At 43.9% G+C, this 27997-nt stretch overlaps 2 protein-coding genes and 2 long non-coding RNA genes across 8 annotated transcripts in view; 2 read left to right on the plus strand and 2 right to left on the minus strand.

Moving 5' to 3' along the window:
* LOC135394517 (coronin-7-like) overlaps positions 1–2696 on the minus strand; it is a 37443-nt gene extending 34747 nt beyond the window's left edge. For 2 of the 4 annotated variants that reach the window (XM_064625294.1, XM_064625291.1), the window contains exons 1-5: positions 2601–2696; positions 2126–2217; positions 1050–1146; positions 891–971; positions 755–825 (exon numbers count right to left, since the gene is read on the minus strand). In XM_064625294.1, coding sequence (XP_064481364.1) covers positions 755–825; positions 891–971; positions 1050–1146; positions 2126–2188 — 312 coding nt within the window. In that variant the 5' untranslated portion in view covers positions 2189–2217; positions 2601–2696. The other 2 variants (XM_064625292.1, XM_064625293.1) reach the window with 2 other exon arrangements.
* LOC135394520 (rab proteins geranylgeranyltransferase component A 1-like) overlaps positions 1–27997 on the plus strand; it is a 216146-nt gene that overhangs the window by 160727 nt on the left and 27422 nt on the right. The gene's annotated exons all lie outside the window — the stretch shown is intronic.
* On the plus strand, positions 134–27996 carry LOC135394519 (uncharacterized). The gene is made up of 3 exons (XR_010422927.1): positions 134–195; positions 25523–25739; positions 27171–27996. It is a non-coding gene; the product is annotated as an uncharacterized LOC135394519 (long non-coding RNA).
* LOC135396089 (uncharacterized) lies at positions 19602–22187 on the minus strand. Of its 2 annotated transcripts, XR_010423296.1 has the most exons (8): positions 22063–22187; positions 21975–22007; positions 20416–21919; positions 20333–20356; positions 20069–20273; positions 19990–20013; positions 19917–19934; positions 19602–19861 (listed from the first exon to the last, which is right to left on the minus strand). It is a non-coding gene; the product is annotated as an uncharacterized LOC135396089 (long non-coding RNA). The 2 variants fall into 2 exon arrangements; XR_010423297.1 differs by lacking the exon at positions 20333–20356 and having other exon boundaries at positions 21897–21919.

Genomic DNA, 27997 nt, shown 5'->3' on the forward strand with positions numbered 1-27997 from the left:
AAATCAGCCGAAATTACCACAGAAGCTTGCATCCTTCACAAAGTATGAGAATACGGAGGCTGTTTCCCAACAAGTGGCCGAGATATCTAAACGTAAACAAAGATTGGCACAGGCCCATATCTGTTTCACAGACAAAAGCATGCAAAGTTTTGGTAAGCAAAGAAGTTTTCGTTCTTCTGAGCTGGGAATTTTCTGGTAATTATTCCACTGTCCTTATCATAATTCTTGCTGTTTCTCGTGACTATGGTCCACCACACTTGTGACATGTGAGATTTTAGTGCCTGTCACTTTATCATCTCTATGTAGTTCAGTTCAATGTGCTCTGGTACTACAGACAAAACTTAAATTATAACTGATTAAATTATAATTGAAGCAAATACAATGCTACAACTTAAAGCTGAGTCATGCTTGAGGTCGCAGTCTATTGCCATATTGAAATGTCTGGATAAGCACTGATAATTGATAAGCCTCCTCACCCATGCTTGTGTTGTCATCTCTTGTACTTAAGTATTTTGTCTCTCATTCTCAGCACGATTCCACCTTTGGGAAGCATTATCAACTAGCCCAAATCGGAGCTTTGTTAAATTATAAGCATGAAAGAAAAATGCACAACTGAGAAAACACAGCAAAATAATGTTAAGCCCCCCCCCCCTTTTGTTCGTAATGTTAAAGCAATATGCAGTTAACAAAGACAATGGTATCAGTGGACGATGTTAGTTTGAACGTGCAGAACAAGAATATGAACGAAGCTCACTGTTGAATCATATGAGCAAGTAGCCAGCAGTCCATCGTCATAGGGGCAAAAGTCGAAGTCTGTAATAAAATCTGCAAGGACACAATAAGACTTTAGTGAGTCCAACCAATGTCACTGGTCGCAATGGACAACCCACCTGCATGGGCATGAAGAAGAGGGCAGTTCCTGCTCTTTTTCCCAATTTCATCGAGTGGAAGAATACCCAGACTACCACCTCCTGTTCAAAAATTAACACAATGATTAAGGTATTATACTCGTATCAGTTATACGTAAGTTCCAGTACTTCAGGACTTACCTCTATTATCTACACTAAATGCCTTGAATAGAGCACTAGCTTTGATATGGTTCCCAAAGGACTGTGGAGCACCAATAGATAGGTCCAACACCCAACCCTAAATTTAAGCCATGCAGCATATTAGAATTACTAATAAACATTGGAATCACGATTCCTCAGTAGACATGCACACGACATTTCATCGAAGCAGAGGCATCTGAGGTGACTAACAATCCTCGAGGAGATGCCAATCCTCGAGATTGAGGGAAGACGATGACGAACAAGAAGCAACAGGACAAGTCTCACGAGGCTTGTCCTGTTGCTTCTTGTTCGTTGTTTTCTTCCCTAAATCTCAAGGAACGTAATCTCCAGATTATCACCAGCTCACTGACATCCTACTTTTCCAAACTGTGATATACTAAATATCTAACTAATAAGGTAAATGTTCATTTGATCAAAAACAGTGAGTGTTATGGTCTAGCACCACCCCTTACAAGTAATGTTATGTATATGAATTATGAGTAGCTTCAGTTCAGAGTCATTCCATTTCCTCTTTCAGCACTGTTACAATAACTTGGCTGGATGTTTTTTATTTTTTGTCTTGTGGCATGTCTCACTCACTGTTTTACAACCTTATAATGTCAAGTTACAAACTGGTCTGTTGCAGATGGGAAATGTACCTTGTTTGTTGCCACTGCATAATAGATAATAGTAGCGGCACTGAGAGTTGAAAGACGGGCGTGCTGGTATGGGTCCAATGAGTATTTGATGGGTACTACTTTTACAGGTAACTTGATGTGGTACCCCTGTTACCTTCGACGTAATTCTTTTTTTTTATTATTATTGGCAGGCCAACTGTAAAAGTTCATGATTTTCTAGTACAGATTCATCATGTTGTCAATTATTCATAGAGCTGTTGTTACCAACTAATAAATATTGAAATGAACCACAGGTATGAGTACAATCTCCAATTCGCGGAATTCACGACAAGGCCGCTATTCGGGATCAAGGCGAGGTCTATCAATGATTTCTCGCAACGCCGTGCGGGGAGACCATACAAACCTACCGAAAAAAAAAAAAAAAAAAAAGTCACTTGCCTCTCCTTTCTTCGGAACCTTTGGAGTGGCATTTTTGTATTTGGAACTCTTGAAGCGATACATAGAACACGACTTTCATCGACCGGGTGTATCTGTGAAGAGGGCAAAGACACAGGCCGGGTCAATAAACACAAAGAGAGCCGGCAGATATGTCAATGCTGCATACCAAATCAAAGCAATTTCCAAATTTACACACCAAATGAGATGTGTAGTAGCCAACCACATTCAAGCACGCAACTTTATAAACCTCCAATTAAATCACCAATGATACTGCACGGTATTTCAATGACCCTGAATCCATCCGAGCATGTCACCTGTAAAAGCAGTTCGCGGGATTGACACATGATTCACTTGTTTCATAAACAGTGAGAGCGTTACGCTGGTTACGTCTATAAACATTATTTTCGTCACTGTCCATGCAACGTCGTTCAATACTTCGACGTTGGTTGGAGTTTTGGAAAGTAGTTGCACTTACTTGGAGTATTTAATCCTAAGGCAGCTCGGAAAGTTTACGCACGCGAAGCGACGCCCACGGAATGGAACGCCTGCCAGTTGGTCACGTGGGCTGACGTTCGCGCGCGAGTAGTGACGTAATCGGAATCGATCGCGGCGGCATCATTTGGCGGCTGTTCGCGGGCGTTTGCGCAGCCAGACGTTTGTTTATTTTTTATTAAATACGTTCCTGTCATTAAATTTGTTAGCGTTTGCTTTTTTTTCGGACCCGGAGAACAAAATAAAGACATGCAACAACGCGCACGAAGCGTCGTGTTATCTTACGTCTGGGTTGGCACAGCCTAGTTTTTTGAACGAGAGATATATTTGTCGAAGGCACGGCCGAAGGTTAATCGCGTTCGCTGGGCGATGTCGTAACATTAACGAGTGGCAAAAACATGTCTTCCCACTGTTAGGCAGAATACAGTGAAAAGTTGTACATTATACCTTCGCGCATCATATCATGCTGAAAAATCTGAATTTCCGAAGTCAGCCGGTGAGGAAAATGCAATCCGTGATATTGTCGTCAGCGATAACATATGTTCGTACAAGATGGAATATTTTGTATGAGGGTCAATCTGGTCAGTCGCGGAGCAAGGCGGGAGACGTGGGTAAATTGGGCTACGTCAAAGAACCCCCCCCCCCCCCCCCAGAAAAAAACAAAAAACAAAAAAACGAGGGTCTCGATTCGTCCCTGAGGAGATATGGAGATGTGCGAAATGAAGCGCGCTCTCTCTTGCCCGTTAGCGAAAACGCGCTCGCGCCATTTTCGTAGAGGCGATGCTTGGAAAGCATGGTCCCGCTGTTCCGTGTACACTGTTTGCGTTGCTCCTGAGTAAGTTTGACTGAATAGTGGCAGCTGAAAAGGGCTTCTGTTGTCATCCTATGTGTAAGCGCCTCATGTACCACTGCGTTAGGAAAAGTTTGTTGTGCAGCGAGGCAGCAGCGGGCAGCATAGTGTAAACGACACTGCAAGCTTTTCGTTCTGCTTAGTAAAGAATCGTCTGATTACCACAACTTTTTGTCGTGAAAAGGACTGCGTATGTCGAAACTCTGAAGAACAAAACATAATGTTATTTAGTAATGATGAAGGTGTCACCGCACTGCTGCGCGAAGCTGTACTAGCAGAGAGGAATAAAACGACAAAAGGGTGCGTATTCATGAATCGCTGTAGCTGAGCACTAGGAAGAAAATGACATGAAGAAAAAACCTGAAATAGTATCCTGTAGTTGAGGCTACTATCGGACCAGACTAAAGCTTAACGAGTAAAGCTTAACATTCTCGATCATTCAGAATTGATACGAGTATGCAGTCACTTTAGAATCAAACATTTGCCGCTCGTTTATGCACCACTGATGCAGAACCTGAGAGGCAGACCCATAATGTGATATGAGTGATCCTGATTTGACTCTTTTTGTAAAATCGCTGAACATGGTGAATTATATCATAACCCGCAGGTGAATTGTCAAATGTGATAGGTTGGAATGTTGTTTTGCATATGTACCTAGTGCGCTCTCTTGACATACACCCTAACTCCAAATAAGCATGTGCACAATAATTTGCGGTCTCTACATGTGTTCTCTACTGTGTTCCAGTTTCTCGTGCACAAGGGAAAGTAAGAAAATAAATTAGTCGAGCCACTAAATAGGCCAGAACGCGAGAATAGGACATCATCTATGAATATTTGCTTTTAAATCTTATTTGTGTTTGTGTGTGTGTGTTCAGGAAAATCACTTCTTGTAGTTGAACTACGTAGGACAAAACCACTCTTATTAGAGGTTCAGGATCATGGCATTTATGTTGATCAAATATTTATTTATTAAATAACAAATAAATGTTGGTCATGAAGTCACATGCTCGACAAACGGGTCAAGTCGTGGCTTAAGGAGAGCAAGCAGCAATGATAGAACCAGATACCTTCCAACATATAAATCTGAAACCTAGTATTATATCGTCTAATTATATATCACAACTACCAAATGCAGCAACACTACAACCGTGGCGTGGTTGCCAGAATCTAAAAACTTAAGGAAGAGATTGCTCGGCACAGTGCGGCAAATGGTATGAAAAACTCCTGCATCAAAATATTCCCTTTTATAAGACCAGTATCTCATTTAATCTTACCATCACATTAGCAGCTAAAACTAAAAAGCGAAGTATTGCAGAAAACAAAGTAAATGCAAATGCCGAACGTCGATGATAAAGGCCGTGTGAGATTTCGCTGAAAATGGAATCGACCGCAAAACTGTAAGACTATTTCTAGTGCTGAGACTAGAGTTCTGAACAGTTTGTCATTCGTACATTCCGCAGGAATGTTCTGTATAGCGGAACCCCCTCAAGCCGCGCTGCAGCTCGTTAGAGATCTGCCTTTGCCATGGCGGTCGGGAGCGGCGCACTCGACAGATGGCGCTATTTCGTGAGTTTTTCGCACAGTTTCGTGACGTGCACTCTGGGCTTCGGCTACGCACGTTCCAACGCGCACAGCGAACGGGCGTTAGCGTTCGATACATTCAACATATCAATCGCTGTACTATGAATAAACTTTGAACGAAGTATTAAACGGAATTTATTTTTGTTCCTCAGTGTGAGAAGGCGAATAACGAGGTGTTCTCCACCAGCGGCTAAAACTTTCGAAACTAATTGCGCTCGCTCGAATGCATAATTTAGTATAGATAACACAGAAGGCAGCATCCGCACGCGAGAATTGACGGCTGCTCCCTCAAGATAGGGACGCGTCGTGAACGTTTCCTACATCGAAAGGGGAAGCTATTTGAAACTGTCGATCGTTCTACTAGGAAGGTAATTGTTAAAAACGAAAGAAAGAAGTCAACAACGGTAAGGAACCTATCCAATGCTTTTTCCGCGAGGAAAATAGCAATATATTTCTTGGAATAAAAGGAAAGACACTGTTGGAATGTTGCGACAATTACAACTTTTTAACGCGCATCAGAAGTACGTAATTTCCCCAGAAATCGATATCTCCGGGGTACCGTACTTCCAGGTGGGGGGGGGGGGGGGGTACATATATATGGACATATATTTATAGGCATATGCATTCATTGCATTGGCAGTCGAGCTGTATTGGGCAATATCCCATTGGAGTTAGCAGGAGTAAGAAAAATACGGAGGTACACAAAAACTGTGCAAGAGATAGAAATACCGAATAAAAATGCGTAATAGTAATAATAATTTCTTTCATAAACAAATACACACGTCTACAACAGGATGGCCTATGCCGGATGGCATGTGGGCCGTCCTTAGCATCGACAGACAGTAGCAGTGTTGCCGGGAATATATGTATATGCACTTACGTAGAAGGGAATAAACAAAATGAAAGAAAAATACAACATTTACAACATGGACCAACCACAACACGTTCGAGAAACATATACTAGTGCCGGAACAATATATCAGTCAAGAAACGTGCCCAGAAATTCAATGCTTACATTATGCAATGGTCGTTATTTGCACAGCACCCGTTTCTTAATTAATTTCTTGTCACGTTTTGAGGTTTCGTGGAATAAGAGTCCAGGGATGGCATTGAAAACAGTTGGAATATAGTGTTTCCGTTTATACAATCGACCTCCGTTTATCCAGACTTGACCGCTCCCAGCGAAAATATCCGGATCGCAGTGGGAGCGGACAATTCACCCCGTTCTATTTTTCTTCTTCTTTTCATTTCTTTTTCTTTTTTTTTTTTACCATGTCTCCACCGTGACAGTCTCATAACTTTTCAGTTTCAGCACTCTTCTCCACCGCGTGAAACAGTGAATGATAATAAGCGCTGTATTTTTCAAATCACAATTTTACTTTTCGAACCTCTTTAGAAACGAATGCATCGTTGGACAGATGCTAAAAAAACAGCTTCGGCCTACCCTTGGTGGCGATAATGACTTCCATAACGCAAGATATGACGTCTTAGGTTCTGTCAGTCGTGTCGGCCCTTTATAAACCTGCTCGCTTTTCTTTACTGTTTGGAGGTATTGAACCCAAAATGTCTAGTCAGCATTTGTGTGGTACGACCGTGGTGGTACTGATAGGTAAGGGGAGTGAGGGGGGGGGGGTCAAATACCACCCAGTGCTCGTTTTCTGTGCATGGGAGTACTAGAAGGAAGAACACCATCTCACATATAAAAAGCAGGACCATTCCTCTAGATACGAAGTACAAAAATACCTTTCTGAGGTTCACCTACCCAGGGAATGTCCATTCCTTGCAGGATTATGGTATGGAGTCACCCATGAGAATATACGGATAACCTTCCCAGTGTCTCACCATGTACCAATGTTGTACATAGCAGCGCTACTATAGTAGCGGCACTATCGTGTTCGCTATTTTTTTTCAGTAGCGGAGTAGCGATCCCGCTACGTTTTAAAATGGTAACGGAAAAAGTATTTGCGCTACAAATATGGGTAGCGACGAACCCTTCCTCCGCCACTGCTACCGCTACTTCTCATAGTATTGAAGAAGTGAAACACAGAGGAAAAGCGAGATAACGGCAAAGAAGAATTTTGTTCTTTTTATCCCTTTTAGTTAATGTTATTCAGGCAGACTGATGTGACAATCTTCCTCAAGCGCAATCGAACATTTAGGGAAGTAATTTGTGTTTTACTTAAACTTACTACTTACTACTAATTTAAACTTTCTAGCTCACATTTGCGAAACACAAAGAGGTATGTATGACATACCGCATAATATGGGCTACGAAGCTAGTTTCCGTCATATACAATCAATTGCAAAACTATAGAGTGTGAACGTGTTGACAGCACATTTCAAACTCTGTTTTGCAACTTTATGGTTTGGAGCGGATAAATAGCGTCGTGTCTTTTGGAACAGGAACACGAAAATATATCGGAAACGCCACAAGACATCGCTATAGTGTAGTCATTGCACTCAAAACGTACCGCCGACTTTGCTTTAAGGTGTTTGTGCTGCAGGTGAAGCATATTTCTGGCAAGATCGAATCTTAGCTTACACAGGTTGCCGAACGCGACCTAGTTATTTTCCCATATTGAGTACGTTACACTGTAAGTATGTGAGCCACACAAAATGAAGAAATAATATTATTCCAGGGCAGCGTATGCCAACATGCTAATTAATAGTCAAACGCTTTGTAAGAGAAGCCGTAGTGTGGCTAGAAGATTGGAAGCAGAGAGTGGAAAAGAAGAGTAACTCCTAATCAGACATGTACAAGATACTCAAAAATGTATCTAAGATAAGATAATAAATACTGACGTTAGAATGTAATTAAGATAGAAAATACATGAAAATTAAAGTAATTAAGATAGAGTACGAAATACTTCAAAAAGTATTTGAAATACAATTAAGATACTACTATTTATCCTTGAACGCAAAAAGTCACCAGTCACTGGTCAATGCGGTATGTCGCCGCTATGTGACATGAATCACCTAAACCCCGCGTACTACGCAGGTAGGAGATCATATCCTCCAAACGCCCATTTCCACCGACGTCCCAATTCAACCAAAAGCTCATTTCCTCCAAAAAAATATTCGGAGGTTCTGGGCTTTCGGTTGATCTGGGCATGCGGGTGGCAGTGACCCATATCCCCCAAGTGATCTCTTCATCCAAGCGCCCAGAACCACCGAAAGCGGGATACTTCAAAGGACACGCACCCACCGTTTAACAGGGAGAGGAGGAAGGGTGAGCGGTTCCCAAGTATGCGGGAATCCGATGTACATCTCGAGGCAGAGTTAACTGGAACGCCACTTCGACTGGCGGAGCTAAACTCGGGGAGAGAGCAACCCTAGCGGCTCTTACGAGAAATAAAGGCAAATAGTGTTCCGACTGTCCCACTATGGTTGTGTTGCTGTGGAGATGTGAGCCTTGCCATGAGCTATTGACTCGGCATTGCCCTTAGCTGCGGTTATCGTCGCGATGTTTGTTTGTGTTTGCGGCGATTATGTGAAGGTGTATGCCGGCTGATATCGCACGGATACGATGCCTTTATCTCATTGATACACGCGAAAGTGGTCGCGTTCGCTCAGTGGGGCATTTTCAGATTTGTGATAAAACAAATGAAGAACAAATGAGGATGCACGGGGTCTAGTGGAAAATTTTTTGGAGTTGCTGTCCACCTTTGCGCGTATCAATGAGATAACAGCATCGTATCCGCGTGATATCGGCCAGCATACACCTTTACATAATCGTCTCAAACCCAAACAAACATCGCGATGATAACCACCGGTGAGAGTAATGCCGAGTCAACAACTCATGCCAAGGCTCATGCCAAGGCTCATGCTCAACACCCTCGCAGCATCATGGTGGTGATCATTTGGTGGCAACTTTTCTTTTCTTTTTCTTCTTTTTTTTTTTTGCCAGATCCCAAGCAGTCAAGCAATCTTGCATGTTCGCGTGGCACTTTCCGTGCGCCCGGAATTTCCCAGCTATTACTTTTTTCGTCCGGTCTCGAAACGATCGAGCGTTGCCCAACTATATCCGGTGTCGTCAAATCCGCACTGCAACGGTGGCGAGTGCTCTCATTGGACCGCACGTCGAAGTTCACGTGATTTAGCAGACGACGGAACCCGAAGACAGGCGACCGCGATGGCCCTAGCGTGATCCAAGTGTACGAACTCTGCCCTGATTCAAAAGGGATGAGACGAGCCTGATCCTGATCCTAAAACCGCCAGATCCCTGGCACTCATGTTCGGGTGGCAACTGTCAAATGGTCCAGCTCCGGAGCCGACCTAGCAATTTCCGAGTGCCAGGCAGTGTTGTAATTAAATGACCACCACAATTCGCCATAAGTAGGACAGTGGAAACATTATTTCCCTTTATTTCTCCTAAGCGCCGCTAGGGTGATTCTCTTCCCGATTCAGCGGTCGAAGTGGCGTTCCAGTTAACTCTGCTTCGAGTTGTACCTCCTTCAACTCGCCAGAGAGGGTCACGTGGGTTCCTGACTGCTGCTCATCCGGTGCTCGAAATGTTCTGTAGCATGAGGTATGCGGTCCGTTGATTTGCACAGCTTCCTTTGTTCCCCTGCTTACTAATAATTCTCCTTAGAGATGTAACATATATGACTAATATAAATATGAGAGCTGATACACGAGATCTATATTAAAGAAGTTTGATCGTAGTTGGATAGAAATGACACGACACTCGGTGTGTATAAATGAGATCGCGTTCAAGAAGTGATCTGAACGGAGAGAATCCCGAAAATGAATTTTATTGGTATGCACGTTGCTGACGGGAGAAGCACTATCTTCAGAAGGTCATGGAAGTTCGCGTCATGATTCACGGAAAAAGAGCATGGTGGGAGTGGTATGTTCTGTGGCTGGAACATTTAGCGGGACGGCGGAAAACAAACAAACCTCAAGCGCCTTCAGAGGAGATCGACAGTTCAGACGATATGTCGGTTTCATGCATTCAGACTGTTTGCAAGCTTTTTCTAGGGGTTGTTTCAGCCGGTTAATAGCGTGTTTTCTGAACGTCTGAACTGTATTAAAAGAACCCGTGAAAGAAAAGTAAAGGAGGAGGTCCTTTTTGTAACCTTCTTCGATACCTGTGAAGTGGGCGCTTTGTTACTATATTTACTTTCCACTCTGATGACCTACACAGTGCTTGGAGCTCTGTCACTCACATGGAAAATATCTCTCTGTTCGGATCGGATCATTTCTTGTACGCGATCGACATCAATAATACCTTTCCTTTGCAAACTTCACTTCTGACTCAGTTGCAGAATTGGATTCCCGCACACCCAAAAACCGCTCAGCCTTCCTCCTCTCCCTGACAAACAGAGGAATAGTGTCCTTTCAAGTATCCCGCTTTCGGTGGTTCTGGGCGCTCGGATGAAAAGAGCTTTTGGGGGATATGGGTCACTGCCACCCGCGTGCCCAGGTCAACCGAAAGCCCAGAACCTCCGAACATTTTTTCGGATGAAATGAGCTTTTGGTTGATTTGGGACGTCGGTGGAAATGGGCATTTGGAGGATATGAGGCCTAACCACTACGCAAGCCGTCCCTGTGTGTTAGGAGCCATCTAAACACAAAGTCCCAAAAAGATGACAAAGGGACACCACATAACTCCACTAAGTATATGTGACCCAGAACAAAGCAAACTTCTAGCAGGTCCCTGCTCGGCGAGGTCAGAATTCGGCGTTACCGCGTCAGGGCACACATAATAGAACCCTCACTCGCAAAGGATTAGTACACACGGGTCAAGATCTATAAATGGAGACTTCCAAGAAAGGCCAGTGTCCGGGTCAAGTCCGAAGAACTCAGGAAATTTCCACTGAACAAGCAAGATAATGGAAAACGAGACACAGAAAGTTTGAGAGGGAGATCCAAAATATGTAATTAGAGTATTGAGTAGAAAATACCATAAAATGTATTTTAAATAGAGTACAAATACACAAAACAAAAAGTATTGAGTAGAGTACCAAAATACCGCAAATTGTATTTAAAATACAGTATTTTAAATACAATACTCCAAATAAGTACAAGTCTGCTCCTAATTCCTGTGAGACTGGTGCTGTCTATTTTTCTCGGAAGGGTTTGCTCTGGCGAAAGCATGAGCAAACATTATGCCATTTGTTTGATCTTTTTACCACATGGTAGCTACTTACTGATTACTGTATAGAGTGGTCGGTTATGATGGCAGTCGCGCCACTTGACCACAGAGAAAACTGACCAATCCCTCAACTGCAAGCAGACGGAAAAGTTTGGGGTTGGGATTCGCGGATATCTCGAACAAAATACTGTTTTGCAGAAAAAAATAAGAAAAGTATTGTGTCCGAAACGTTCTGATGGAAAATTATTAAACCGCTTTCCACATATTTTCGATATATGCGATATGTGCATTAAAATATATTTTAAATGCGCATCATCTCAAGGTCACGATCAATGTGAAATAATATAGTACACTCTAAATCGTTTCACACCTTTAAAGGTGTAAAATAGGTGTAGTAACAAAGATCGCACCCCTTTCACACCCTAAAACTTTGTTTTGGAAGTTCCTGAGGGTGTAACAATGCTGTACTACACCCTCAGGTGAAATATGGTCATAAGTGTGTCGCCTGGGTGTATAAAGGGAGTATGTTTATTTTCGTTCACATGAACAAGAGTAAATATATACAACAATAGGGAACGGGAAATTACGTTACAAAAGTGCATGGCGTGGATTTACAACACGTCTACCATCAGATAATATATGCAGATTTAGCAGATCTCTTGAGATAGTGCTTAAATTTCTTAAAACACTTTGCTCCTCATTGCAAGACAGAACAAATACATGACAGTGCTCATCATACTCAACTGCAGTTAATATTTGTATGAGAAAAATGGTATCAGAGTTAATAACATATATGCCTGCAATCTCAACGAACACGGGTAAGTCCTCAACGGAAGGTTCTTTTGCAACAACACAGCCAACAGCAAATGCGTTATCATTACCAACTGCACTTTTCACATAGACTATCGATTCTGCGTGAATATCACGGTCATGAATGTAACTCTGAATTGCTTCTGGGGCATGTTCAAGTAGTATCTCCTTGGAACCATCAGTAGATGTGGCATTTCTGATGAAGGGTTGCGATCACACACACATTTGATAAAATGCATGTCTTCTTGCTAATGAAAGGGTTACGTTCTTAAAATTTCGAGTTTTTCTAGCAACATCTTTAAAATGCTAGTGTTTCCCTTCGAAACGTATACACCATAGAGCTAGGAGAGGACCAAACATCCTGATGAGTCGCGGTTAATGAACAATGTAATGCATTTTACAGGGGTTAGATATTTGTGGGTACCACACTGCAAATCCTTGAAGAAACGAATAAATGCAACGTTCTAAGTAATTAACATGCACATGGGGGAGGTGCCTGCTCATGAGAAGGTCTACAATTTCACGAAAGACTGTAGACAGCTGCCATGCTTCATTGCCATGAACAGCTGCCGTGCCATACATGATTGTCTGTTTGTCGGCTGTGCATGTTTACACGCATTTAATCACCTTGATGTGCATACATATATGGACCTCACTGTGATTATATGCAATATACTGGTAATTGTGAATACACAGTTACCAGCATATTGCCACGAACCCAGCAGTTTTATTCAGCGTTATACCCTTTACACCCCAATCGCCATGAGGGTGTTAAAATACACCTTAAAAGGTGTGCGCCATGAACATTTTGATTTACACCCTTTAAGGTGTAAAACGATTTAGAGTGTATGTTGGCTGTAAATAGTGGTATAGCTTATCCTGCTTTCTGGCTGTGTGAGGGAAAATAAATATTGCACTGCCTTTAGACACACTCGGCAACGAGATGCCCACGATAAGGTGTTACCTAGAGATGGGTACGGTAGCCGAAAAGTAGCGGCATAGTAGTATTTACGTTACTTTTATTTGGTAGCGGCAGCGGTATCACGTTACTTTTTCAAATTTGTAGCGACGCTAGTACTGGGCTACTTTTTTGTAGAGTAACGGGTAGCGGTATTCCGTTACTTTGTTTTGGTAGCGGGTACAACTCTGCCATGTACTAGCTGTTGAAGCATACTATGTATTACAACAACAGCAACAAAAACTTGCGGATCCAAATTTTCACGAAGCGGCCACAGGGCATGCTCACTGCATTTCGCGAAGTCAAGGTTAAAATATATGGCTGGATTAACTTATTAGCACTAAGCACGATTTTACCCTCACAGCATTTCGTAGAAGCAGCATTGATACACATTATTTTTATTCGCTTTCGCACTTGTCAGGTGCGCGAAATTTTCACTTCTTAAATCTGTCAACTATTAAACATATTTTTTAAAGAAAATGAACGACCAATAAACGCACTCGATTATTAAACTCATGCACCGCCTTTCCCAACAACAACAACAACAACAAATAAGTAATGATGACATAGTGACATATCGACATAGCCAACGTGAATTCTGCAGTGCTTGTGCACGCGTGTGCATTATTTTACTATTAAGCTTCAATCATGGGCGTGGTTGAAAACATGAAGCACAAATTTGATATTTTTCATCAGTCATCCCACCTCTCAGTCACAACAAAGTAGGTATGTTATCGTATGTAACGTTGTGAGCGACGCAAGGAACAAGAAGCTCACACTATAGTGGCGAACTTCATTGGTAGAGCAATTTTTACCCCGCGCTGTGTGGGGTTTCGTGGGGTTTGGGAAAAAATGGCCCCCGAAATGGTCCCGACGACAAAGAATGAAAAAATGGTCCCATCCCAGTCGCGCGCTGGAAATGTCAACGGCGAACTGAGACTAACCTGTACATATATAAATAACCTAATTAAATAATAAACTAACCCACACGCTGCACTCTCTTTCCACTGCTTATGTCGCAAGCAAGAGAAACTCTAGACGCGGGACCACTTCTTCCGCCCTTGCCGTCCGGGACCTTTTCTTCCGGGGCCATTTTTTCCGGAACCCGGTTTCGAGCTTGCTCCTGGCGGAGTCACACGAATTTGCTTTGTCAATGGAATGCTAGCATTCAATGTAGGACGCGTGACCCGCGTGCTTTCTTGGGATAGCTTTGGCCACGTGTGGTTCAGCAAACAAGGTGGCGAAGAGGGTTGTCGCTCTCGTGTCCGCTGTACTAAAAAGAAAAAAAAAAAAAAACAAAAAAAAAAAAAAACGCAGAACAACTCCTCAACTTTTAAGTTCGCTTGCACTGTTCAGAAGCATAGTGATACTTGTTCCTTGACGGATATGTCTGTCGTCTCATCCATGATCACTGCAATGCCCCGCTTCACGGATTTCATCTGTAAGGTGTCAACATGTCACTGTCTTCATTGCGTGCGGTATTTATTTAGCATTAAAGTCAGAATTGTACCTATTCATATATCTGTGTATATGTAACTTCACGAGGCCTGAGATGATATAGTGACCACTTCATTCCCCGGTGTGTATGTATCTATGTTTGTATATATATATATGTGTGTGTACAGATAGGTATCTACGTTTCTTTCCTGTTTTATTTTTCTCTCTTTTCTATATGCTGTTGCTGTCACAACAAATGTCATTCCCGGGATAATGCCCCAGTCAAGCAGCCATCCGCTGCTTTTTGGCATATCCCCTCAAACTATGTATGTGTTCCACATTCGCAATAAAGAAAGAAAGAAAGGTTACGAAGTACATCATGAACCATCATTTTCACCTGTTCGTTTAAAATGTCGTGCGAAATCCACTTGAATTTTGTGCGGCGAAGCCATGACTTCACCTCCGGTACGTCATTTCCGCGAAGTTCTAAGAGCTGTTGGAGATCGCTCTCTATGTTGTCATGGCCGCGTATTGCCAACCCTTGGCAAGCTGTTTCCCAGCTGGGCTGGTCGCACCGCCCTTTTCTTCTCTGAGGACATTCAGTTGGGGCAGTAGTTTGATTGGAGGAAGTCGTTACGGCACCGCCTGAAGAGCTGCCGCTATCCACGGTGGTGCGAAGTCCGTAAGTCGAACCGAGGCTTCCGTACTGGCGAAAGTACCGCGCGCTCTGTCTTCCCCCGACTTCACCCGGTTTTCATCAGCGTGCGACTTTTGGACAAGTCCCGGTTACACTACATTATGTGCACTCCGTGTATCTGAGTCGAGCTAGAGAGTGCCACGTCTAGACACCATGTCGTGGCGATTCATAAAAACTAATAAAAACGCACGGGGCAGTGGACCCCTGCCACAAAAGAACAATAAATGACTTTCTGTTTGGAGACATGGTGCGCAACATTCACAACATCAGGTTCGGCTATCAGGGAGGCAGACTGCTCAGTTAAACAACGACCACCACGACTACCGGGCCGACTTCGCGTGAGTTGTAAGCCACGACAAAGCTAGAAAAAATTTTTAGACTCGGGAGCGCTAGCCTCGCTGTGCTACATTTGTGCGGCCCTGCACAGCTGGCGCTCGGCCTTCGGCGTATGCGTGTGCATCTGGCACTGCGACGGTGCCGGGTGAAGCGGTCTACAGCGGTGAGGATGTGAGCCCCCCCGGAACATTCCCCCCCCCCCCCCCCCCCAGGGATGGAAGTTTCGAGGAATTACCTTAAGAATTGCGTGTTTCATGCGAGTGATCATGAAAATCCTGTAAAAATTTGCCTCACAACGGCGCAACACCGAATTCCTGACACCCTGCCCTGCCTCTGTGCATGAAAGGGGGGAAGGGACGTTGTGCCCCGGCCCCCTCCGGCAGATTGAAAACTCTCCGCCTATGCATCTGTATGACCCTGGATGCGAAAGGATGGGTCGTCGGAGAATAACCTGACGGTTGGCTCGTTACAGAGTGCTTCTTTGAGGTCTGAGAATGCTGACGTCTGTGCGTCAGTCCATACAGAAGGAACATCCTTTTTCACAAGATCCCGCAAGGGCGCAGCGAGAACGCTTTAGCTTGGGGTAAATTTCCGAAAATAATTCGTCAAACCGAGATATGGTTGAAGGTCTTTGACGTTGCTTGGCACTGGGAATCCTTGTACTGCTGCTATCTTGATAATCAGGTGATAGGCCGTGTCTCGTAACCATAGATCGAGAAGTTACCCGTCAAAAAGAACTGCGTTACAAGTTAAGTTACCGTGTGAAAAATGTAACTAAGTTAATAACGAAGTTCTTCAGCCTGAAATGTAATTCGCAGTTACGGAGTTCCTTAAAAAAAAAGAACGAGTTACTTCTAAGTTACTTCGGACACAAAGTAGCACTACACAGGTGCAGCGCGCGTGAGCAGTTGAGTTAGACCTTGAGTTGCCTGCGGAGGACTGCAAGACGCTTAGATGTTTTCATTTATGTCCAACAGTTCGAACGCTTTGCATCTTACTCCATGTGGGCGCACAATGGTTCAGCTTCATTTCAATGGCAGCGGTTCCTACTTCCTGAATAGAATACTGTCATTGATTCAATATCACGCTTTATGGCATAAAATGTCATGAAAGAACCGGAGAGAAAGCAAGAAAATATGTGGACGTGAGTGAAAGACGAATGAAAAGTAACTTAAAACTTAGCTTAAGTTACTTTGGCAAAGTTACCTGAAAAAGGAAAGAGTTCCTCCGAAAGTTACCACGGCGCAAAAGTACCGAGTTAAGTTATAAGTTACCGAAAAAAGGAACTTAGTTACAGTAACGAGTTACCTCGAACTCTGCTCGTAACAACGTGTCCCAAGTAAGATATCTTGGTACAAAAGAATGAACATTTCTGTGACTTGAGCTTTAATTAAGTCCGACTATTTAAAGCGTTCAAGAATGGTCGTCAGATGATTCAGGTGTTCGCCAAAAGTCTTGCTGTAGACAATGCAATCATCCATGTATACGAGGGCGTAATTAAATTTGGCATAGTCGATTACCGCATCGACTGCTCGTTGGCAAGTGAACGGTGCTCCTTTTAAGCCAAAAGGCATCCTCAGATACTCGTAAAGACCACAAGGCGTTACGAAGGCTGTCTTCTCAATGTCCTCTTCTTTGAAACCCAGATGCGAGGTCCATGGCTGAGAAGTATACTTGCAACCTGTCAGGGCTTGTAAGGCGCCTCCAACGGGGGGAAAAGCATACACAGAATCTTCTACGGCATTCACTTTTCTGTAGTCCACACACCATGCGTGTCGTTCCATCCTTTTTCTTTAAAAGGACTAACGGTGATGCCTAAGCGCTGCGGGATGGCCTTACCAAGCCAGCGTCAACGAGGTCTTTGATCATCGCTTTGACAAGGTCTCTCTGTGCTGGTGACAACAGCCTTGCACGCTGAGCTACTGGTACCGCGTCCTTTGTTGAAATCGCGTGAGTCTGAACCAAACAGTGTCCAACGTTGGTAGCATTTCTAGCGAAAGATGAGAGATGCTTGGCAAGAAAGCTTCGCGACGTTGACTGCTGTGCACAGGTTAGATCCGCTCCAACATTGATGCTGTGGCGGCCCGTGGACGACGACGACGACGCGTCTCTGCTGCCGCGCGCTACCGGCACCGTCCTAGCGTGAGGCCACGCACATCTGCCCGCTGGGACATTCCATCATCGCCGGTCAGGACTCATGTAGGGGAACACCACCTCCTCTACATTTGGTGACCCAAATACCACATATATCAATCGTGTGGTGACCGGAACAAGGGGACTGAACAGGGCTTTGTGTATTAGTTTCTTCGCCTTCAGCACTTGAACGGTGAAGCACTTGTTCAATTTCAGAGTCGCTGAAATACACTTCTTCCATATCCCGTACCTGTTCTGCGAGTCCTACCGTTGCGTGGAATATAACCATAACTGGTTCGAACAATGGGTTGATTAACATTACACATGCACAGTTCGTTTCTGCTCCAGCCAACATGGGTTCGACGTCCAGTCCATACCGTTTTGTAAAGAGGTCTGAGCTCGTCACCATGACGGCATCCTCGTGATCGGAAACTTTTACCTCAACTGACTTTCAAGAGCGGGGAGGTAAAAACAACTTGTTTCAAGAGCCGAATCCGTTGCGTAGATCTGTCGCCAGCTACTTGGAAGGTATCTCTGCCGCACTCAATAACAGCTTGGGAGGTCGCAAGGAAATCATTCTCCAGCAACACTTTGTCTGCTTGCAAGTGCATGAGGGACAACGATGAATGGGTGGGTCGAAAGTCTGGTCATCAACTAATGCTGTCGCTTTGACCTGCCCTTTAACAATGAGGGGGTTGACCGTTGGCTCCTTCCAGTCGTACAGGTGACGGTGCAATATGAAGCCCGAGCGCATCAGCAACAAACTCGTTCAACACAGATCTTGAAGAACCAGAGTCTCAAAGCGCTAATTGTCGACGTCCATTCCAGTTTGATGGGGAAGACCTTCGTGGTACCTGCTGGTGTACTGCACCTGACCTGATTCCTCGGCGCAGGTGTCAGAGACATTAGCGATTCGTTTCCCGAAATCAGTGACGCTGCGCCTGCCATAAACCATTAGTGCCAGTCTAAAAATTCTCGAGTTAAAGGCACGGTACAACGAGAAACGAAGTGACCAGTTGTCTCGCAGTTTAGACACAAGCATTGGGCCTCAGGGTGATTCTTTGACCTGGGAGATGTCGTAGATGACTCAGTGTTTCGTGGTGCTGGACGTGTTCGTAGCTCCAGCAATTGCTTAGGCTTGTAGCATGTGTCCGTGTTTGCGTCCTTTCTTGCGTCGGTCGGTCGGTGGGTTGGTAGTTCAGTTGGAACTGGTGGCGTGCTATTGCCGAGCGCTCTGCCCGCTGATTCTGTCGTCGTGTTACATCCATTACACCATCCCATTTAGTGGTTAATAGGAGCTCCAGTCGTGCCAGTTGGCAACTATGAAAATTGATGGAAGGTAGACACGATCAAAGAATTTATTTAGCGCACCGTCACATGGAACTGGAAGTTTTACTATATATACCGCCAATTATCGTACGTATTCATGTAGCTCTCGCCTTTACTCATGCGTGGCAATTACAGACAAGGTCAGACTGAGACACAATAACCAGTGGCGCGCGTGAATGACTCAGCATCCCTTTGCAGCGTAACAAGAGGAAGGGAAGGTCACATGTGCAACAGTGCAGCGCTTAGAGCTAGCTGTCAGCCGTAATAACAGAGACGAGGAAGTAATAACAACGGGGATGGTAATTAGCGTGAATATATTATAGCAGAACAAGTTAGGTGTTTGTATAGCATATTTTCACAGTTTGAGGACCGTGAGATGTCGCTGTGAGATGTCACAGGTGAGAATCACCAATAAGGGTTCGTGTGCCTTGTATAGCGCTGTCTCGCGTTTCCTCCTCTGTGCAAAAAGAAAGCAAGCTGATTTAGGTCTTCTGTCTTTACCCATGTAATTGGAAATGGGGTGGCGAAGTGGTATTAGTATACATCATGGACTGTGCGTTTGATGCTGAAACGTCATTATGAAAGCACACTCGTACCCATGGGTAGGTAATTAAATACATTATGTGTGGGTGAATAATAAACCAGGTATTCTAATGTAATCTAGTGCGCGTGGCTGTCGCGCGTGTGCGGAGGGTTGTCCGCGCGCTTATATAATGCATAAACATGCAAAGCGGAGTCATACACAAAAAGTACAAGTTGAAATATATTTATTAAAGCCAATTGTAATGCCAATAGTGCTGGGAATTGTGCAAATTGTAATGCCAATAGTGCTGCAAATTGTGATGCCAATCAGGTGAACGAGAAAAACCCAGCCGGAAAACCTTCACCACCTGAAACAGAAGAAACAAAACGCTAGACAGTACATGTAAAGGAAATACACTTTTATTCGTCATTTAATATTTCTGTTAATGTATTAATTATCGTATTCTTAACAACTTCCTTCAAGTCGTTGACATCTGAAAGAAAACATAAAATTAACATCATCACATTGCTTACCACTCGATAACTCACGTTGGACACAGCAATGACCTGAAAAAAGGGATTATTGTTATATGAAACCGCAATTGCATTCAAAAATACATACATTGCGGAGCCAACGTCTGGTAATCTGAAAAAACATAATCACATTATCAAAACCACACTCGCATTATAACAATACATACATTGTGGTGGTGGTGGTAGCGCAGGACCCCAATAATCTGAAAGAGAATCTCATTTAGTATCATCTCATACATTCAATAATACATACATTGCGGTGGCGGCGGCGGCTGTGGTACTGGACCCCAATAATCTCTAAGTGAATCTAAATTAATATCATCTTATAAATTCAATAATACATACAGTTGTTCGGAGCCAATGTTGGATAATCTGAAAAAAGATAGTCACATTATCAACAACCATGCTCGTGTTAGAATACAAATACATACATTGTGGTGTTGGACTACAATTATCTGAAAGAGGATCTCATTTATTGCCGTAAACTATAGTGAGCCCTATAACTTTTACTCACATTCAGGGCAGGGGCGGATCCAGGGAAGATCCTCGGGGGGGGGGGGGGGGGCCCACTGAAAAAAGAGAGAAGACGGGGGGGGGGGGGGGGCTCGCCATGTAGCAGGAAAATCTGCCGGAATGGGGGGTAGAGGTATGTCTCGGGGGGGGGGGGGGCAGCCCCCCCCCCCTGGATCCGCCCCTGATTCAGGGGTCGGTCGCTGTACCGGTGTATAAGCTGAAAAATATACTAATACCCCTGTCAGACGTACTAATTTAGTGTCACTTATTTGAAGTGCACTCCGTCCCGTAATGTCACTTTCACTAGGCTCCTGCTACACGGCAGTGTCACTAAGCAGTCATGGTGATGACGATGGGCGAGCTTGAACTCCCACCTAACATCGGGGAGTGCGCCATGCTTTCTTGCATTTTTCTTACGTCCAGAAACATTTCATAAAGATTTTCTTCGCAGTTGAAGTCGATTGAACGTCATAAATATAATTGTTGCGAACCAACACAAGTATATTTATTTGACAAATTTTCAATCTTCTTCTTCAGCTCTTTGGCGGTGTTTACTATGTCTTGCGCGCGCAACTGGCCCGCGATGTCAGCATACACTTTCGCGTTTCGCTTGGTCCTCCCATGTTCTGATAGCATAGGTTTCTATCTCAGACCACGACCCTGTCGTTTTTGTCTTCCGTTATTCAAATTACAACGCTAGAACCATATTTCAGTTCCCAGAGTTAAGATATCTTGATGTCACCTTTCCGATGAAAGTTTCCGCATTCCGATCTGTCTCGTAGTTCAGCCACAAAACCTATGCAAAGTTCACATAGAAAACAGAGGGGTTCCCACCTTCAGGGGTTCGTAAAAAAAATTACAACGCTAGAGCGATATTTCAGTTCCCAGAGTTAAGAGATCTTGACGTCACCTTTCCAATGAAAGTGTCCGCAATCCGATCTGTCTCGTAGTTCAGCCACAAAACCTATGCAAAGTTCACATAGAAAACAGGGGGTGGTATGTCCTCTTAACGCGAAGTGGATTACGAACTCTACTGGGCAGTCTGTGAACGAGAGTACCGGTAAATCACGCCAAAAATCCTTACGTCTTTCTTATACAAATCAGCGCTGTCTTAACAAATTTGTCCAAAAATAAATTCCGATTGGGTTGTTTCTTTCCTTTTCCAAAAATAAGCTTTTTGTTACGCAATCCCTGCCGTGGAGGCTACGTACTTGATTGTCGCAGGCAAAGTGAAGTGAGTTTGGCGAACTCACTTCATCGTAAGTGTACTTTGCATTTAGTATCACTAAAAGATGCCGTGTGACTCCGAAAGAATGACACTTACTGCAAGTGTACTCGCTGAAAGTGACACTAAATTAGTATGTCTGACAGGGGTACAAGTAATAATAACTAAACATTGATCCAATCATTTGATCCAGCAAAGTCATCTGAAATGGAACTCGTATATTAACGCCAAATTAAACAAATTCCGATAATACATACATATGGGGGAGGCGACTCCGGAGCTGAAACAAGAAATACCATTTTAACAATTTTTTCATATTCATTATAATTCCTTACCCTCTTCAAGCAAAAAGGGGCTTGAACTAAATACTGAAAAAGACAACATTCATGAGAAAAAGAACTACATTGCGAAGCAAAAACTTACCACTATCGTCAGACACCGGTGTATAAGCTGAAAAAGATACTGCCGAAAAAAAGGCCGAACAGTGCGGGTGCAACAGGTTTACTGAGAATGAGAAAACGTGGGCGGGTGCGCATGCATAGATGCGCACGTACCAGAAATGATGTCGTTGTCGTTTGTTCCCCAACAACAATTAATAATAACTAAACATACACATCCAATCATTTGATCCAGCAAAGTCATCTGAAATGGAACTCGTACCGTCAAATTAAACAAATTCCGATAATACATACATCTCGGTGAGGGCGACTCCGGAGCTTAAACAAGAAATAAAATTTTAACACTTTTTTCATATTCATTATAGTTCCTCACCATTAAAAAAAAAAAAAACTGGTCTTGAGCTAAATACTGAAAAAAAGACAACATTCATGAGAAAAAGAACTATTGCTGCAAAAAGGCGTACGCCCCCTTCGCTTTTCGAATCAGAAGCGGTAAACCTATCATTCGTGGCAATTCTTGGTGGACAACGTGCTATGCGGTGAAGTTCTCTTCGGAGAGTGTGGTAGAGCCAGTAGAGCCAAGGGGAACCTCCATGGTTGTTTTCCCAAGCCACCTTTGAACACAAACTCCGTCTATGCTGCAATTAACTTATCACCTGTTTCATCTCATATCAAAAGAAGAAACATTGTCAGCGCTGATTCCATGCGAGGATCCTTGTACGTAGTGTGGAATAATCGTCTCCTTAGCAATCACTGTGTTCAATCTAGCCATACTAATAAGCTGTTTTCGATGTGTAGAATTCATTACATTGATGACGAACAACAATTATTATTATTTCAGTTATACATTTGTTTATTTCGATAAATTACAGTTGTTCTATTCCAAACTCTGAAGTTTTTGTTTGTTGTCTTGATTGATGAATTCAGAAGACATCAAATAGTTTAGTCTTATTATTAAGCGCTTGAATCCATCGTTGATTAATGCAGACGATACGTTGTCGCCGTATTTGTATTGCTTCAGCAACTCGCACTTTGTTGCGATGAACTTGCACAGTCTCTTATTGATGTTTCCTTTCTTTGTATGAAGATTCTTGAATGGCGTACAAGAGAGTATTAGATGAAAATCGTCCGGTGATCCACCGCAATTGATATGTTCGTTGAGTTTCAATAAGTGATGATACATCAGACCTTGTACGACAATATTGAACTTCTGCTCATTCGACATCATTGCAAGAACTGGTAGAAGAAAATAATTGTGCAGACGCTGGAGTGGAACATATCACGTGATAAGATTTTTTTATGTACTTTCCATTTCAACTGTTAGGCGTAATTTCAAGAAATCCGTAATGAATCGCGCGATATAGACTGCTTGTATATGATAATTTGATCTGATTGCTTTCTTGATTAATGCAATGCCCATTGCAATGATTACAATTACATCTGGTCTAGTGTATTTCAATTCTTCGTTAGCAAACCTCAAAAACTCCACCATCAATCCCAGCGGCCCTTCCGATGTTGGCGTGCAAATATTTGTATAACTATTATAGATTCGGCATACAAGTTCTTGCACCTTCAATAGACGATTTCAGAAACTGCATGGATGGCCCACCAGAGAGCGCCGTGTTGCGAAAGCCCCGCTGCACCTTGGGATTTAGTTTCCATGAGTCAGAGAGAAGAAGAAGAGCGCAAACGGTTTCGGTTTTTTTTTCTCCTTCACCTCCCGCAACTTCGAGCAACAGGCAGCGAACATGAATGTAAATCATTTCCCACGACGCACTGCACGATGCGCGTGACTTGGGCGACGGAGGGCCCCCGTGCGGAGCACAACGGCAATATCTGAAATCGCCTATTCCGTAATTTAAACAATATTTCCGAATACGACCATGTCTAAAACGTATTGAAATGCTGTAATAATAGAATCATTTCTTCTTTTTCGAAACAGCTTTTTATCATGTCCTCCCATGACCTATGGTATCGAGTACAAAATCCGTCCATCTCTTCGCTGAAACTTCCGTGTTTGTTCTGTTTTCTAGTTCGCTTCTTCACTTAATTAAATCATATCTGTGCTCATTTTATTGATTAAAATTTATTATGTTATCAGGTTTAGAATATTAATAATATCCCGCTGTGAGAATTATGGAAAAAGGTTTACAAAAAGATGCAATGTGTAAGGAAAAATATACGCTTCCATTGTCTCTGCTGTGTACAAAAGGCCACACCGACCCTCCATATCTTGACTTGGGTGGGGGGCGAGTTTACGGCCTTCAACTACATTGTGTACCAAGATCGCGGGGAATTCCCCTACTCCCTGAGGTCGGAACCTTAACGAAAGTGTACGGGAACTCTATGGTTGGCGGCTTCCCTCTCTCACTTCGAATCCACTAGCGGGTCTTGGATGAAAAAGACATGTTTCTGTGATGTATTCGCTCTGCTTGCTTAGTGAAGCTTATGTTAAGAAGGACTTCAGACTCAGCGGTTATAGTTTGGTCACGCAAGAAGATACAGATATCTCAAGGACGGTCCTGCTTGTTCGACGTGATTTCAATGCAGCCGCCCTTCCAACGCCGAAAGTGGCTTGTTTAGACTGTATCCGGTGTAAAATTCGCTTGGGGGTGATTTCATCTCATTTCAGGCAAGCCCGTCCGTCGAGGTCCTTCAATTTTGTTACATATTTTTTGTGTGAAAGCCACATCTTTGTGAAAGATGAAAGTCTTCTTCTTAGGCAATTTGAGGCTTTGTTTGTATCTGTCCCTTCTATGTTGTTCCAGCCTCAGAACATCAGTTTCTCTCTTGTCCACATCTTTGTGATGAACATTGGTACAAATTTCGGACTTCAAATCGAAGCGGATGCCGGGAAAAAAAAATTGAAGCGCGCACCATGGTGCCTCATCAACGAGCACTCGCGCCGAAGTTTGAGACAACCCTATGCGCCCTACGTTCAAGTGACGGTGACGACATTTTTTCTACTCGTTCTCTACATACCGGACTGTAACTCTGTGGCATAGCCCGATACGTATTTCCGCCCGTTCGCTTGAGAAAAAATCGCAAAAACGCCGTAAAGCGCATTTTTGCGTGAATTTTGTAGCCTTCCTGTCGGGGACGTGGGCATTAGACCGAAGTGATTTTTACACTTAAAGATAGCCCATTAAGTGCTCTTTCTAACGGTATGCTGTTAAAGATTGTGAATAATAAAGCTAAGGCGGTATGAGGGAGTACTTGCAGACGACAGTGGTTCGTGATTGGCTACGGCCATTGAAAACACGATCCTGATTGGCTGACCCTTAAGTGGTACGTCACGTCGGCGAGTGAGCAGGCTTCCTCTATCTAGGTGGCGTTGGCCACGCTAAGGCGGTCGACGTCACGACTATCGCAGTCTGTGTGTGTGTGGGGGGGGGGGGGGAATCACATGTCCTGGGCCGACTGGTGTTTTGTCAGCTCCATAGAGCGTACCGTACCCTCTTCCAATTACAGTTGTCCTTTCGCAGGAACAATGCAGAAATATTTTGGACTGTGCCAAGCAGGTCATCGTCCAGTCCAAATGTGGCAGTCATCGAAAAAGCCAGACAGCATCGAGATTTGAACCACGCATCCCTCGGTTACCGGTCGTGCGCCTTGACCAATTCGACAACGGTGGCATCTGATCTGCTCTCCGATGACTTGCCAAGTCCGCCTTGGTCTGCCTCTTGATCTGCGTCTTCCAGTGTAAGTGCAACGCCTAAATGTTTTAAAATCTCTGGAGTACCGGAAAGGGTTATTTTGTAAACATTTTAATTCGTAAAATAAAAAAAAATCGGTTTATTTTATTCATAAAATGAAAACACCTGCGTTAATGTGTAGCTGAGGGATAACAGATCCGAATGACGACAGGAAGCAAAACAAAACCACCAGGTAAAATTACCTGTCGAATAAACTATGGGTTGCACGTATGTCGTGTTGTCTTTCTTTGATGGTAGGCTGATGGGACAAAACGCAACGTTGCGAAACGAGTGGAACGTATGCGCAATAAAACCGCTCAATTAACATCGACCGAAGCTCAAAGCTGTCATTTCCCGCTCCTGACACGAACGTATACATGGAGCAGGGAACATATATCAAGTTAGTTCGCAGATAAAAAGCCGTTATCTATAGTCGTGACGGTTTCTTAGTATCCGCCCCCGTTACAGCTCCGGTCTTATAGCCTCCGTATCCGTGAAAATGAGCCACCTTCTATAGGGCGGAAACAGCTCAAGTCCAGTGCTGGTGTGGCGACGTATTCGTAATTTGATGGCTCCACGATGTCAATCACCCTTCGTGTTAACGTTGCTATGACTGAACACAGTGCAGTCACAAAGGATAATGGATCGATTTATGGGGAAAAGGGATTGCATGACCCCGACCTTGAACTTTCACATAGCGATCGTTATCGTTATCGTTCGCGCGCTCCAAAGCCACTTTGGTTGGCTCGCGCAAGGATTGGCTTGTGGTTGGCGGTTGGCTTGCGCGTCCCTTCTCGAGTGATTGCTGATGTTAACAGAAGTGACATCCCTAGTCGCACTCACAGGAAGCACCCAAGGTTAACGACAGTACGAGGACGCCAGGCCGCGTATCATTTCGTTGCACGCGACCATGTAGATTAGCGCTCTATTCATGTGTGGCAATGACTCGACTATATAGAGTCGAGTCTGCAGGCATTGGTGCGGAGCTACAGAAACAACAGCTGTCGAATTTTAGAGACGACATCCTTGGAACGTAAGCTACTTAATAGCTCTGTAGAGCACGAGGAGATGTAAGAAATACAAGCCTATTACTTAACGATTATTCGTGGCTGTATACGTCACCAGACATCTATGATCATGATGAGCAACGGGACGTGGAATCATTTTCCAAATCCCGGCACCCCGAATTTAACGCAGTTTTTAAGCAACTCGTGCCACCATGTGGCTGGCGTCATCTGCCGAGGTACAGTCGACCCCCGCTTATCCGGACTTGACCGTTCTCAGCGAAAATGTCCGGATAGCGGGGCACCGGATAAGAGAAACACCATCCCTTGGGCTGTCCACGACACCCGTATTTAATATTTCGTAATGCACTCGCTTGTGCAAGGCTACTATAAGCACCAAGTTCTCCATTAATTTGGAGAACATTACATTACAGCATTTCTGCATGGCATTTCGGGCCTCTTGGAGTGTCACCACACGTGCTTCTTCAGTGTCGTCATCTGATCCACGGCTGTCGTCATTGCAACTGACCATATATCAAGGACGCATGGAGCAACGGCGTCTTCATCAGAAATAATGGCACACCTCATAGTTGTCCGCATCGAGGTATACTCGAAATCTGCTGCCGGATCTTTTTACTGACTTTCGGACTGAAGGTTATTCCTTGCTCTGCGGCTTCAAATGACTGGACTGGTCATCACACCGCATGCGCATAGATACAATGGGAAAGGCGAAATCGTTGAAGCAGAGTGTAAAGTCTTTCACTCTACCCTCAAGGTTGTCGCCCCTGCTGGCGCAAATGTATAGGTCGCACACTGACCCGGGCCTAAGACCGGATCAGTGGGACAAGTTGCTGGGTATTTTCCTATAGTGGTTCCTGGAAATTTTTGTCCGGATCCGGAAGCTGAAGCCCGGATAAATGAAGCTAAAATACATCGATTGGAATCTATCTACACGATTTTTGTCCCGATAGCGCGGGATCCGGATTACGGTAGTGAAGCCTGGATAAACACGGGTCGACTTTATAACGTTATGTTGAAGAAGGAGATGTTAGTTACGTTACTGTGGTTCGCGGGAGTCATTAGAGCTTGAGTTTCAGTGCATCGTATGTGAAGGCGATAGCGTACGATGAACTAAAATCCTCTATTGATGCGAGGGGTACAAACCACGACGAGGCCCATTTTTGTAGTGTTTGATGAAATTATTGTTATTTATCGTAATGCGTTATGATTGCTAGTCACAGTTTTGGTAAGTAATACATTT

This window comes from Ornithodoros turicata, chromosome 5 (genome assembly GCF_037126465.1).
Source record: "Ornithodoros turicata isolate Travis chromosome 5, ASM3712646v1, whole genome shotgun sequence".
NCBI classification, from domain to species: domain Eukaryota; kingdom Metazoa; phylum Arthropoda; class Arachnida; order Ixodida; family Argasidae; genus Ornithodoros; species Ornithodoros turicata.